This window comes from Nicotiana tabacum, chromosome 15 (assembly GCF_000715075.1).
Source record: "Nicotiana tabacum cultivar K326 chromosome 15, ASM71507v2, whole genome shotgun sequence".
NCBI lineage: Eukaryota > Viridiplantae > Streptophyta > Magnoliopsida > Solanales > Solanaceae > Nicotiana > Nicotiana tabacum.
In genome coordinates, this window is record NC_134094.1 from 73977867 (window position 1) to 73992827 (window position 14961).

At 36.9% G+C, this 14961-nt stretch overlaps 1 protein-coding gene and 1 pseudogene across 1 annotated transcript; one reads left to right on the forward strand and one right to left on the reverse strand.

Annotated features, from left to right (window-relative positions):
• Positions 1–8189: 8189 nt before the first annotated feature.
• Positions 8190–13778, reverse strand: LOC107805011 (adenylate kinase 4). The gene is made up of 6 exons (XM_016628981.2): positions 13413–13778; positions 12053–12198; positions 11830–11949; positions 11585–11752; positions 10389–10478; positions 8190–8496 (listed from the first exon to the last, which is right to left on the reverse strand). Exons 1-6 carry the CDS (start codon positions 13513–13515, stop codon positions 8395–8397), a joined length of 729 nt encoding a protein of 242 aa, XP_016484467.1. The 5' UTR covers positions 13516–13778; the 3' UTR covers positions 8190–8394.
• On the forward strand, positions 9936–10094 carry LOC142170068 (U2 spliceosomal RNA; annotated as a pseudogene).
• Positions 13779–14961: the final 1183 nt, after the last annotated feature.

Below are 14961 nucleotides of genomic sequence, written 5' to 3' on the forward strand. Positions count from 1 at the left end.
ATTTCATTAGCTAGAAGCCTTTCACTCAGCTCATTTCAGAAGAACCAATGTGACACGCAACTGAATTCCCAAGCCGCAGAAAATACAAACCTCAAGTCTTGATATAAACTGCCATGACTCTTCCGGAATCCATTTACACAACAAGGCCATTTAAATCAAATAGCTCCCAAATCAATCAAGTTATGGTGGTTGTCAAGCTCGCACGTACAACCACAAACCACATGTATAACTTCACACGCTGAAGAAACTAATCATTTCCACAATCATGCTGATTCAACCATTACTAACTAGCCCAACTTCTTCCAATTTACTCTCGACTTACAGTAGAAATAATAATAGCTCCATTAAAACACATAATGAACTAAATCTGCACTCATCCTGAGTGACCCGCATCACGAGACCACATCGTCTCAATACTTATGAACCATTTCCTACCCTCTTTATGCGCACAATAACATCTCCAACTAGTATACCCATTCTGAAGAACCTTCCGTGAATCCGAAGCTATTTCTTCCTTTCCTCCAATACTGTACCGCATACCCGATGATAACATAGAATACTCCAAGCCCTTTTCATAATCCACTGCAAAAAATTGATTCTTAACCACACAACGGACCCGAAAATCTTTAGGCACTGCACTTTAATTCTTGAATCCACTAGGACCGTTGTTGAGAGTCACCCACTCTGACCTGATCCCGGATATAACCAAACTCCAACGCTCTGCTAGCACATGAACACCCTCTCAAAGAAGCAACCGGCTAAATTCCTTTCCTTGCACATCGCATCCACAAGAAGCATAAACTCTAAGTCTTCCCAGAACCTACACATGAATCGATAAGGCGAAATATAGCACATATTTATCAAGTTCTTTGCTCGAATTACCCCTGATATTTTCTTTCCTTAGTCACATTTGATCCACCAATGCACCGATAATCGGAAACCGCACAAGAAGACAACTACGCAATCCAATCGTAGACGGTGGGCTCCCCTACTTAGCTTTAAGCTACAATCACACAAATGTAGAGCCCACAAGATTCCCCCTTATCAATTTACCATGATCTCGCACCGTCAACCTGCCAAATTTATCAAAATCTTTTGTTAAACCTCTCATGAACATTCCAAATTTATCAGCCATAATCGCATACTCGACCTTCTGCTTCGTAGTAAGTAGAACCCTTCATAGAAACTTCATCAAAATCACACAACCGCTGACCTGTCCACAGGAGATAGCCCACTTAAGGAATTCCATACCGACATCTCCCAACGACGCTGCACTGGGTACAACTACCATAAAATCAGTAAACCCTCCTGAGCCCGTGCTCATCCACCAGCTGTACAAGTCTGTTCATTCCCCATTGACATCAATTGAAAGTTCAACAATACATTCCAAACTCGAAGTCATGTTGCATCCTAACGATAATCAAGTTTTCACACCCCTTTTCATTTCCAGCAACTCCTTTCTGCCATATTCGATCTTTCTCAGTGCAGTAGCCACCATTTCAAATAAGGTCCGTAGACCTAGTCACTTTCCACCGTGACTCCCAAATCGCTCCAAACTTTCTCAAGGCATGTGGCTATCCTACCACATAATCCATATGCTACTCCGCCACTCTTAATTCGGTTAAACCATCTTCTTTAAGCAATTGCTCGACCTCTGATTTTCATACTTGACCTGCTAGTAATTCAACCACCGCGAGACACCTCCCGCCATGTCCTCCTTCATACTTCGCTGCCTAAATATTGCCTCAAATCAAATCCATACCTATAGCACCTGAACTAATAAATCGCTACCAACTTCAAACCTCCTAGAAGATCTTCATTCTCGAGCCATCAACACTAGAAACACCAATTCGATTCTGAAATCGCTACACTCCGCTATCTCTGACAACCGCTTCTTAGGCACCACTTCCCAACACCCTGCCCTGAAGGCAAATCGAAGAAGACCATAACACTGGTGAACTTTGATGAATTCAAATAAGGACAATGACACCACATCACAAATGAGAATTCGACCATACTCAAAAATATCAAGTCTCGCTACTCCATCAACCAAAACCTGAACATTCATAGACCGATTGTCTTTCCTTCGATGGATTTAAATGTCGAACCCCTAAACCATGCACTGAGAAATCCTCCTTTCGAGTCATTCACTGTCTCGACACATAGACAAGCACCCTACCATTACACCAACACTGCGATAACAATGCATGAACATCATAGAAATTTGTGCGTAGCCTCAAAACCATAGGCAATACTGATACAAGGCATGAAATGACATAACCTCCTTCCGCAAGGCGACGATAATAGCCTGCCCGAACATGTAGGGAAAAACATCTTGCACCACGTCTGCAGTACGAATACAACTCCTCGATGCCCAATTGACAACAAGCGCCCCGCGTCGCGTAAGATTGAGTAGGAAGGAAATAAAGGCACAAGCCTCAATGGAATCAAACCGCACGATAAAGAAATCAAGAAGGGAAGTGCTCCTAACAGCCCTGTATCCTCTCGAAGATAAGTACAAACGTCTCTGTACCGACCCGCAAGACTCTACTAGACTTTCTCAAGACTCATGAGACCCAAGTGAACCTAAAGCTCTGATACCAAGCTGTCACGACCCAAAATCCATTATAGGTCGTGATAGCGCCTAACGCTACCGTCAGGCAAGCCAACGGTGATTGATCAAATTTAATTACTCATTTTATTAATTTTGAAATCATAAATTTTAATAAGAAAGGAAATTACACTTTTAAATCCATGGGAATGTACAAAATTTGTAGTTTGTAAGAGAAATGAAAGGCGATGATAATATACAAAACCATAAGCATCAACTAGTATATCCCAAAATGCAGTGTCACAAGTGCATGAGCATTTACTAAGGAGTACAATAATAATACAACATCTGTCTAGAATGTAAATGAGACAGGATAAAATAAATAGTACGATGGAGACTTTGTGGACTGTGATGCGTAGTCTGGAATGCAGCTCACTTAAGGTCTCCTCAACAGTTGCGCCTACGCGCCAAGATGATCACCAAATGATCATGTCAGATCCTGCACATTTAGTGCAGAAATGCAGCATGATTACGTAACTCAATGCGTACCCAGTAAGTATCTAGCCTAACCCCGAAGAAGTATTAATGAGGGGTCAATATCGACACTTACTAGAGGTCCAACAAAGCAATATAATAAAACAATAAGCAGATGTAAAGAACACAACCATAAGGGGGTAGATCTGTAAGTTACATAATCTTCCAAATATTTCTTTTAAAGCATGAATTTCTCGGTCTTATATTCTACCTCATCAGCTTAGATGTATAGAGTACCAATAACAAACAGATAAGAAGTACCATGTAAAATTCCGTGCATCAGTGGAAAGATAATCTCGTGAATGTTCAGACTACCAGCGATATAATGCAAGATTATGCTGAGGTTATTCGGCCCGATGCAGAATAATGTGTACACTGTCGAGGGTCAAGCGGCACGAACCATAGATGCATCTATTATACTTCCGAGGCATTCGGCTCGCTCCATAAGAAAGGAAAGAAGTTATCGAATTACGAGACACGTGCTTACAATACAGTACATGAGCATAAAGTGAATATAATCTTTACCGTTTCTCAAATAACTAGCCAACAACTCAAGGTGATAAGGCTCGGCCTAGTATACATATATTTATTTCTAAATTAATTTCAATTATAATTTCAAGTAATTAAGCCAGCAGAATGAGTTCAAATAATTCAAATATTACATGATAAGGTCCTAAGTCTACCCGGACAAAAACATGCTTTAGCTACGTACGGACTCTCGTCACCTCGTGCGTACGTAGCACCCACAACCAGTATCACATAGCAATTACATCACCTAGGGGTAGTTTCCCCCTCACAAGGTTAGACAGGAGACTTACCTCACTCCGAAGTTCCATAACCGGCTCCAGAGCCTCTCTAAAACCTCAAACCGATGTCCGTCGATCCAAAACTAGTCAAACAATGTGCAAACCAATAAAAATATACTATAATACTCATAATAATCAATTCATAACAATTCCCAATTTAGCTCGAAAAGTTAATAAAATCAACTCCCAGACCCACGTGCCCGGATTTCGAAAGTTTTCGAAGATAAACTTTACACATAACACTACGAAGTCAAATATATGATATATTATCGATTCCATGTCCAATTTCGTGGTCAAAATTCAAAAATTATCAAATTCTAGGTTTTCTTCAAAATCCCACAATTCTCCATAAATTTCCATGTCAAATTCCTTATAGAATCCATGTAATTAACTTACAATGTGAAGAAATCGCTTACCTCCCAGTTGATGATGGAAATGGTGCTCCAAAATTGCTCCCAAAGTCAGCTCCCATGAATAAATGGAGTGAAAAATGAGCAAGGACCTGTCTTAAAACAATTCTGCCCAGCGCTACTTCGCATCTGCGGACATAGTTTGCGCACCTGCGGTCTAGTTTTTGTGAGACAAAACTCACTCCTACGGAAGTCCCGATCACGCAGGTGTGGGAATTGCTTCGCACCTACGACTTCTGCCCAGTTCACTTCCAGTCGCTTATGTGATTCACTGCCTCGCTTCTGCGAGGTTGCTTCTGCGAGGAAGCTTCCGCAGAAGCGGTTGCACCAGCAAACAGAATTTTTCAGCTTTTCCTTAAGTCCAAAATCTGATTCGTTAACCATCTGGATTCAACCCGAGGCCCTCGGGACCTTGACCAAATATACTAACGCATCCCAAAATACATTACAAACTTAGTCGAGGCCTCAAATCACGCCAAATAACATCGAAACTACGAATCGATGATCGAAATCCTTCTTTAAACTTTCAAACTTCCAAACTTCGACGAACACGTCCGAACCATATCAAAACATTTCGGAATGACGCCAAACTTTGCGTGCAAGTCACAAATCATGATACGAACCTATTCAAAGGCTCGGAACCCCAAACGAACATCGATAGCATCAAAATCTACTTCAAACCAAACTTATGAAATTCTAAAACTTTTTAAAATGCCTACTTTCTACAATAAGCGCCGAAATGCTCCCGGACCACCCGATACTCAACCCGAACATACGCCCAAGTCCGAAATTATTATACGAACCTATTGGAACCTTCAAATCCCGAGTCCGAGGCCATTTACTCAAAAGTCAAACCTTAGTCAATTCTTCCAACTTAAAGCTTCCGAAATTAGAATTTTCTATCTGAATCAACTCTAAACTTTCCGAAATTCAACTCCGACCACACGTACAAGTCATAAAACATGAAGAGAAGCTACTCAAGGCATTAAACCGCCAAACGGCACGCTAGAACTCAAAACGACCGATCGAATTGTTACAATGAACATGCAAAGGATTACCTACTGCACTAGCTAGTGAAAAAATAAACTCCTTGCTAAAGAAGTTAGGTAGTAATTCTTGAAAACTGATCCAAGCTACAACAATTGGTGTTTCTTCCTCAGGCTTCCACCATGGATTCCACTTCGTGCACCTCATCTGCCACATCTCACCTTGAGATGTGGTGATTATCTTTGCATTATTTTATTTGATTAATTTAGTGATTCTTCTAAGTAATCGAAAGAGCTTGTTGAATTGCTGATTAAATCAAGTAAGGAGAATATTCGAGAGATATTTTCCTAAAGACTAATCTATTAACGTGTTCTTGTATATCTTCACAATGCTTTATATTAGTTTATCTCGTAGAGTTCAGATATAATCGAGAGAGGAATCTTGACCTTATGATTAAAATAATCATCGAGTGAATTTGTGAGGATCATTAGAATATTAGACGTGAATTTAAACAGAGTTAGATCCTGAAACTATCCTGTCATGACCCTTATTTTCATATTGATAACAACCTCTTTTAGCTTGTTTATCTAGTTCTGTGTGATCGAATTTGCTTAGTCATAATTTTTGTTTGATAATTGTAGTCATTAATCAACTCAATTCAAAAGTGAGTCATCCTGAAGCAATCCATGTGTAGACGATAATTTACTATACTATCTTTGACTTGCGAGTTTTAGTTTTATAATAAGCAAAATATTAATATAAATAACTAATTAAAATTTCATGGTAGGTAAGAGAGTGTATAAAGAGGAAAATAGTGATAATGTAAGGATACTTATACTTTGAATTAATTTAAAAGTACATAAATTAAATAATTAAATAATACTTAAAAATATTGTTGATAGATTTAAATGATTAAAAGAGTTTCGAGTATAGAATAGAAGCATAAAAATACATTAAATCTCAAGAGTAATTTTTTTTTGTATTTATCGATGATTATTAAAAGGTTAATAAGCAAGACATTAAGAGGTCGTTTGGTAGGATGTTTTAAGAAAAATAAAATATGTATTAACTTTGGTATTATTAATCCCTTGTTCGGTAGTATATTTCAACTTATTTATAACTAATACCGGTATTAGTTACACATCTCATTCAGTACTATTCTTAAACATAGCAAACCATGATATTAGCAATAATATAGTTTTTAATACATGGATAAGCATGTATAAAGACAGAACTGCCCTTTTAAAACTTTTTCCATATCCTGTCCAACGTTTTTGGAGGATATTTTTGTAAACGAATAATTTTAAAAAAAAAACTATGCAATGCGTGTTATTTTAATACATCAAATCAAATAGTCACTAAGAAACAATCCCAGATTTATCCCAACATAACTAATTTCAGCATTACTAATGCACCATATTCAGTATTATTCTTATACACCATACTAAATGACCCCTAAGGGGTCATTTGGTTGGAAAGATGTTATTTCGGGATTAATTATCCCGGAATTAGTTATTCTACCTTTCCACGGGGATAAAAAAATACTACAATCCCGGGATAATTAATTCCAGGATTAATTATACCACAATTATTTTCCAACCAAACATGGAAAAACTCTTCTTAAACTTAGTCCCAGGATTAATTATTCCTTGTCCTCGTACCAAACGAGCCCTAAGTGATTGGTAAGCTAATAAAAGATCACATGACAGTATAACAATATTAAATAATGGATAATACAATAACTATAATCAAAGAACAAAAGAAAAAAATTGTGTAAATATGTAGAAGAATAAGGCTTATTTGAATGAGCTGAAATTTAAAATGGTAGTAAGAATTTTGTTAAAATAATATTATATAATATGCTCAAACAAGATAGAACACAACATGATATGTCTAGTATTCTTCAATATTGACAGCGAAACAAGATGCACGTACTAAACAAGGGGTTGGATTGTTACAAATATAAAATAAAAAAAAAATAGGTTACGCACTATGAGATTTGAGAATAGTTTCATGACATGCTTCTTAATTAATATCTACCAATTATATATAATTTTTATCTGAAAAGTTCATATTTTAAGGTTATTTGCACATAATTCAAATAATTCAAATTACAATTTGACATGGTTTATGACATCCACATCGTTTAAATTAATAAATAATAATCAATCATTTCGTATTTGTCATTGATTTTAATGAAACTTCAATATAGACTTGATAATTTCAGTATCAAGGGCATATAAAAAGATTTACTAAGAACAAGATATGAATATCTCAAATATATCAAGAAAGAAATTATAAGTTAGGAGGTTATCAGGAATCTAAACAGAGGAGGTTATTTGTGCATTGTCATCGATTATCGATTATAGTAGGTTTGACCCAAAAAAAAAAAGTTACTGATGTTGGCATGGTAATTTAAATTGGGGCACTGTGTTGTTGGTTTAACAACTCTAAAATATGTCCTAAAATGGCAAAATATTAACAAAAGATTTCCTCAAAATAGCTTCAAGAAAGCACGATGAAAATAAATGATTTGAAGTTTCACTGAAGAAGGAAAATCGGATCTCATATGATCCATGTTGTCCTTTTACTTTAGAATCATTGTTTAAGTTAAACTTATATGATCTTAAAAGTAATTACATGTTACTACTAAACTTATGCAACAATCAATGGCAGAGCCACCTTACAAGAAGAGGTGTCAAATGAAACCCCTTCGCGGAAAAAATATACTGTGTAGGTAAGTAATTATTTTTTATACGTAGATATACTATATATTGACTCCCCTTAATTTTCTGGTACGTTTACTTTTATATATTTTGACACCCATCAATGAAATTTCTGGCTCCGTCACGGGCAACAATTCTCGAATATAATTCTTAGTTACATATCACAAAGGGAGTATAATCAATCAATGAATTATTCCAAATTTTATTAGCAAAATCTGTATCCTGAATACAAAACAATAATTCCTCAGGGAACTTGAGCAAGAAGCCGGATAAGAAAACAAAATCAGAAGTGTCGTCATTATGTCGATAACACGTCAGATTAAAAATAAAACATGTGTAATGTGTAAATGTCCCAATTTTGTTGTGAAAGACTCTTCTTTTCAAGACGATAGGACATTTTTAACCTCAGAAGTAACTTCTTTTGGTGGTTTTTCAGCATGAAGACTTGCAACAATACCCTTCTTGGAATAATAATTGATTACCTGCATATCAAACAATTTTAAAAAAAAAGGAAAACATAAACTTTTCATCTTCTTTCGTATGCATAAAGCAGATATATTTAACAACTTTTCTTGATTGACTCACAAAATGGTGATAGGTAAATGCTCATTGAAAAAAAGCTGAAGTTAGCAAGAGCATGTACTAGCACTATACAGACTTCTGTCAAACACTGGTTGCCCTTCCCATAGAAGACGCTCTTCTAAGATATTGTTGTGCATCTATTGCTACTTGGTAAACGCTATACTGTTAGGGGTCATTTGGCATGATGGATGAACAAAAATAATTCTGAGGTAAAAATTTAGCACGGCATTATCCCTTCTTTGGTTACTAATCCTAGGATAAGTTATCCCAAGATTAAAAATAGTACCGGGATAACTTATACCTGTTAGAGGGTGGAATAGTAATCCCAAGATAAGTTATCCATGGATAATGCCGTAAAATTGACAATCCCAGGATTAATACAACATACCAAACAGTCAATAAGACATAATACCAGGATAACTAATCCTGGCATAACTTGCCTTCAAACCAAACGACCCCTTAGTCCACTATTTCACTGTCAAGTAGTACCTATTAATATCTTTGCTTCTGGAGACATTAAGGGGACTCGGGGATACTCAAATCCAAACAGACATCTTTATCAGGATAGCCATCATATAGTCGAGGAAATCCGAATTAATTGTTTGTCTAGAGAAAAGTACCTGGATAATATATTTGTTTGTCTAGAGAAAAGCTATGTTGCTCGCACTCTCCGAAAATATTGATGGGTGTGTGTCGGATCCTTCAAAAATAGTGTATTTTTGGATGATCCGACACGGATGCGGCAGCTATTTTGGAGAGTCCGCGCAACATAAGAGAAAAGTACCAAAATAACCAAGGTTGCGCGGACTCTCCAAATCAGCTGCCACACCCGTGTCGTATCCTCCAAAAATACATTATTTTTGGAGGATCCGACACGCAACCATCGATATTTTCGGAGAGTCCGAGCAACATAGAAAATAACTGCTCTAGTTACTTGAAGGTATAGAAAGGCAGTTTCCTAATTATCCAAACTGTAAAGTTTAAACATACAGGTTGTAGTACTAAAATGAAATCCCAAAATACGTAACAATTCTTTCCTGAACTCAATAGGAGATTAAACAATAGATAGGACAGTAGTTAAGGTTATAGTGCTGCTATAGCTTTTTCTCGGTAGTTACCTCCCTCCCCTAAACTCCCTTTCGGGAAAAAATTTCTTCAACCCCAAACGAAGGAAAAGTATATTTTCTGAAATCACGTCGCTCCTGAATCAAAATTCAAATGACTGATAGTATACCCCTTTTAAAAATCATCCCTACTACTTCACACCAGAAAAAGACTACTGCAGCTCTAGCAAGTTCAAATGATAAGAGGTACAGTTTTGGAATAGTGTATCAAACATATATCTTTCTCAGCCTTTTGGCTAAGATCAATTGTACTATTTGATCTTATTAGTTTACTATCTAATTATGTGATAATTGACTCACATGATATAAACTAAATTTTGTCAAATGGAAGGCCCATCACGGGATAGTAGTGTGTCAACAATATAGCAACTCCTAAAGTGAATCCTTCTTTTGAAATTAATAAATACATCAAAAACAACAATTCAAATCTCTGTAAGAAATCTTGACTTTTAGAATACAAATTATGCATGAAAAGCGGAGAGAGAATATTGGCACTGGACGCTATTAATCAGCCCCTCGTTTGAAGATTCTAATTGTCTCATAGAGTTAGAATGACACTTGTAAGGTTGGAAATAGCAGATTTCTCGGTTATAAAAAAAAAGATAAAAATGACATTGTTACGGCACCATTCAACCTGGGATAATTTATTATGAACTGTAAGAACGCACCGGTTCAGTTTGACGGTGAAATGCATCTAGCCTTAATTTGAGAACCTCAGCAGTATCATCTTTCCGTTGAATTAAAGGCTCTCCAGTGATCTGTACGCAGAAGATACATCATTAAATCGCTCAATGATATTTTGGAAGAACTAATATCATTGATCATCTTTAACTACAGCATGAACTTGAATACATACAGTTCTTCTGAGGAAATACCGAAGAAAAAGGGATGCCGGTTCAAATTTTACTATTTAAAATTAATTTTAATGATTCTTATCCAGTTGACTAGTATAGTGACTAGGTTGCTTTGTGTGTGTTTGATTTCTTAATTCCCAATCCCATTGTTAGAATATCCATATACATTGAGAAAGGAAATCAGCTGTATATAATTTGTCTATATAACTTATCCGAACCCATGCAACATAACTGAAGGGTTGAGTTCTCTCTCCAGCATTTAACAGGGAAATGGTTAATGTTAGACATGAAGACATAAGACCAAGAACATTTTTATAAAAGCCAAAACTAAATCATCTTGCCAGGTACTTCGTTGGAAAAATTTAAGGGTCAGAGACTACACTCCCTTCAGCTAATTACTGAGCAAGTTTAAGGTTTCTTAAGCAAGAAATTTTTTAACAAGTAAATGAACTCAGAAAAAGCCATAAGAACGTAGCTGAGCTCCCTAAATATTATCTTTGGATAAGGAAACAATACAGCTATGGTAGTATGGTATTAAGAGTCACTGTTGCTGGTTTAGAAAGCTGACCTCCCATTATTTGTTTCATAGTTTAGCAAAGATAGAGGGGCCAGGTAACAACTACCAACTAGTATAATTCGTTTTCAGTAAAGGTATACAAAGCGAGAAAGCAAATGTAAAGGCGGATCTAGGATTTCTAGAACATGGTGCACCACTAAGAAAACGAGAAAAAAGAAGTACTAAGTGGGAATCGGTCCATGTTCCTATGGATAAATAACTCGGCATTCAACCTTTTTTAAGCATGGGGGCCAACAGATAATATTAGATCAATTTTACAAAATATATACACAAAATACCTAGTTTGACAGAAAGACCATGGATTCACATCATCATCAAGTGCACGGTAAAAATGGTCTAAATCCGCCCCTGAGAGCCACTAAACACATAGCAACCATATTTTTCAATTCACATAGAAAATACCGTAGAACAATTTGCAACTTAGCAAACTTACATCATCGACACCAGGAACTTTTGGAGGTTGGAATTTGGTGTGGTAAGATGTACCACTTGAAGGGTGGATCCATCGGCCCGTGATCCGCTCTTCCAAGATTGCATCATCAATTGCAAAATTGAGCACCTTATCAATCTTGGTCCCCTGCTTCTGAAGCATCTCATCTAGCTGTATCCCATCAAAATTAAAAATAAGAACACAAATAAGATGAAGTCAACATGCAAAATTTACATAGTTTCGCCAACCTTTTCTGCTTGAACCACTGTCCTTGGGAAACCATCAAGAATGAAGCCTTTTTGACATGAAGGTTTCTTCATTGCTTCATCAATTATGCCAACAACTAAGTCATCCGACACAAGTTGACCCTGTAAAAATCATAAAAATAACATTATTCACAAACAAAAAGGCAAGCACTCAAAATAACATTAGGAAGTTGTTTCCCATCTCAAAAAACCAACTGTTACTTACGTTGTCCATAGCTTCTTTGGCCTTAATTCCAAGTGGAGTTTTAGCAACAACAGCAGCTCTGAGCATATCACCCGTGGCCAAATGGCACAAACAAAATTCATCCTTAATGATAGGAGATTGTGTACCCTTTCCGGATCCAGGTGGACCTGCCATTAGTCTCTCATTGTTAACACTAAATTTGAACGTCACTAACCACTATAATCTATAACATCATTCAATTTTCGCATACTGTTTCGCTAAAGGAGTACATATTACGAACGATTACGTAGCAGTGAAAAAGAAGCCAGGTGAATGCGATACTACGTGAGATACACATTATCAAACATACTGCACAAGATTGTTGAATTCCATACAAGTGGAAAAGACAACACTTTTTTTAAACTTGCATTTCATTACATTAGCAGCATCTAATATAAATTCACATTTGTGTCAATAAAAGCCAAAAGAAAAAAAGAAGAAGCAATTGCTCTAGAAGATTGAAGTTAACTTTTTAACTACAGAACTTTCCTGGCGTTGGATATCAATGCAAACTGTGAATATCTATCCGATCTATCCTATGCTAGGTAACTATGGTGTTCGCTGCAGAAAACAAGCTAGTTGAGACCGGCAGTATGAAAGCAAGAAAGGAAAAAATGACAGCTTTTTATATCCTCTTACCTCTACAGGCTTTTAGTCAAGTTAAATAATTGCAGCTTTATTCATTGTCCATTCTCCTACAAGCTTGCTTGAGAATTCGCATGATACCAAAACCATTCAACTCGAATACTCTAGCGCACACAGTAAATACAGTTTAAAGCTTCCATCAAGCAAGTACCCCTCATTCCCAATTTAGGTTGCGTCATCGAATTCATTAAACTATTTAAAATCTAAACTTTAATGTGATATTTTCTCTATCAAATTAACTTTTAACGTTATTACTTAAATATATATTTTTTTCAACTACCTGTACCAGCAAATACTAACATGATGTATAACTCAAATTCGTATCCAGCCAAATATTGTCATGAACAGGGAGTAACTAGGGATTCAGAATTGCTAATGTAAATACTTTACCCCAGATCCTATAAAATAAAAACACAGCAAGAACCAAACAAGAGAGACTACATATATAATACTACATCACATACTCTGCATTAAACATTGAGAAGAAATAACAGGAGACAAAAAGAGCAGATCCCATAAAAATCAAGACTTGTCCGTAAAAGCCGTTAACGACAGGAAGAACAAGACAAGGCTAACAGGGACAAAATTACGAATTACGAATATATATATGAAAGGACAACAGGTATGTACATGTGTGTGAAAAAGAGAGACTAAATTCTCTTATTAAGTTTTGAACCCATGAAATTTTAAAAAATACCAATGAGAATGAGGCGTTTGTCAGGCTTAGAAGAACATCTCAAACGGCGGAGAACTTCAGACAGAAGGCTTTCTGAAGGAACATCTTCCAATGAACCAGCCATGTTTAACTTATTCTTGCTTTGTCTTTTTCTCTGGTTTCCCTTATAATGGGATTCTGGGTTTGGTAGATTTAGAGGTTAGGTACACCAACATATAGATACACAAAGTTGTACTATAACTCTTGTGTGTGTATAGGTAGTGACCTTTTGGTAACAGGCTAACAGCAGCAGAGCGCAGACCACAAGGGGATAAAAAGTAGAGTAAAGTCAATGACGGACTTTTCCGAGAAGCTATTTGTTGAAATTTGAGCCACTTTTCCTCGATTGATGGGCCACTTCCTACCGAGGCACTTTTTTATAGGAATTTTTTTTAGTTCCTGTACAATATTTGAAACTTATTTATTAAAATTATTCTAATTTTATATATTATCCGACTTAAATAAAATTACTTTAAAATTATATATCTTTCATCTTAAAAGGATCTCAATCCATTATTAGTGTTTTCAATCAAGAAACTCAATTATCTTGGCAGTAACCTCAATTATCTTGCTTAGAAACAGACATTTCGCTACTTCAAGCCCCTTTTCAAATCCCAGTATAAAAATAGTAAAAATTCCTCCATGTTATTTCTGGAAAGACCCTTTCCAGAATTAGTTCTTTCGTGTACCACAATGGATGAATCAGAACCCTAAGTCTAAGAAATATCTCCTCATTCATATTCTTAGGTTCAGAATTAACTACAGAAATTGAAAAAAAATGAGATACAAAAAAATTCAAAAGAAATTTCGTAAACTGAAAAGAGCATCTGTAGCCTGATAGGCCATCTGTAGCCTGATAGGCTGAGCGAATCCATCAATAAACCTCATCACCCTCTCTCTCTCTCAATAGAAAGCAGAAGGAGAGCATGACGGGCTAGATCCACAAAACGAGTCTCGTACTAAGTAACAGTCATACTGCCCTGCTGGAGACGCTCGAAATGCCTGTTGTAATCCTCTCTCAAAGTGATAGGGAGAAACTTCTCTAGATCCCAAGTAAGTGTAGGCGACCCAGCTGGTCTGGTCAATATGTAATCTCTCCATCACCTCTTGGCGGAACCCGTCATCTGAAATACAGCAAAATCGACCTTATTGGTCTCAACTATACCCATGTTCCGCAGTACCTCATGGCAGCGGTCAAGATAATCTTGGGGGTCCTTAGAAGGTGCACCACTGAAGTGAACTGGGAAGAGCTTTGTGAACTTGTCCAATCTCAATAAGCCCTCAGAAGACATGGCGGGCCTATCACCAGCCTGTACCGCAACAACTGGCTGAACTACCCAGACTGGCGGGGCTGCTGGAGACTAATACTAGGGAGCCATCTGCTCCGGAGTGTGAGTAGTGGGAGTCTGTGCTATTTCCCCAGCCTCGAAAATGGGTGGTGCCACAGGAAATGCACCGGCCTGGGCCACACTCTCCATAAAGGCCTACCAAACAGACTAGAGCATCCTGAAGCACTAGGGTGGCGATGAAT